The sequence below is a fragment of the Papilio xuthus genome, unplaced genomic scaffold (assembly GCF_000836235.2).
Source record: "Papilio xuthus unplaced genomic scaffold, Pxut_1.1 DF826933.1, whole genome shotgun sequence".
In the NCBI taxonomy this organism is placed as follows: Eukaryota; Metazoa; Arthropoda; class Insecta; order Lepidoptera; family Papilionidae; genus Papilio; species Papilio xuthus.
Window position 1 is genome coordinate 7619429 of NW_013531716.1, and position 500 is coordinate 7619928.

At 60.6% G+C, this 500-nt stretch overlaps 1 protein-coding gene across 1 annotated transcript in view; it reads right to left on the minus strand.

Moving 5' to 3' along the window:
- LOC106121886 (multidrug resistance protein homolog 49-like) overlaps positions 1-463 on the minus strand; it is a 15539-nt gene extending 15076 nt beyond the window's left edge. The window contains exon 1 of the mRNA XM_013317714.1: positions 351-463. Within this exon, the coding sequence (XP_013173168.1) occupies positions 351-463 (113 nt within the window). The remainder of the gene's footprint in view (positions 1-350) is intronic.
- Between the last annotated feature and the right edge of the window lie 37 nt (positions 464-500).

Consider the following 500-nt stretch of genomic DNA (forward strand, 5'->3'; position numbering starts at 1 on the left):
ATAGAAGCGGGTGTGCTGGCCGAAGCATACCGGGAGCGGGCCGAGCAAAGAGCTCGAGGCGAATCGCTCGCCCCAGAGGAGCTCGCCCGCTCCCGGGCGAGGAGAAAGCGGACGACCATGGAGCTGTGGGCCAATAGCCTAACGGGCGCCGAATACGGCGCCCGCACCATAGAGGCTATACGCCCACAGCTCTCGGACTGGTGCGGGAGGCGCCACGGCGCGTTGAGCTACAGAATCTCACAGATTTTAACAGGACACGGCTGCTTCGGTAGATACCTCTTCCGAATAAGAAGAGAGGAGAGAATGTCGTGCCACGAGTGCGGCGCTGATGAGGACACCGCGCAACACACCCTTCAGGTATGTACAGCGTGATCCGAAGAGCGCCGCACTCTGGCAGCGGCAATCGGAGATGACCTCTCACTCCCAGGCGTAATCCGCGCCATGCTGGGCAGTGAGGGGTCATGGGAGGCAGTTTCCTCCTTCTGCGAAATAGTAATTTC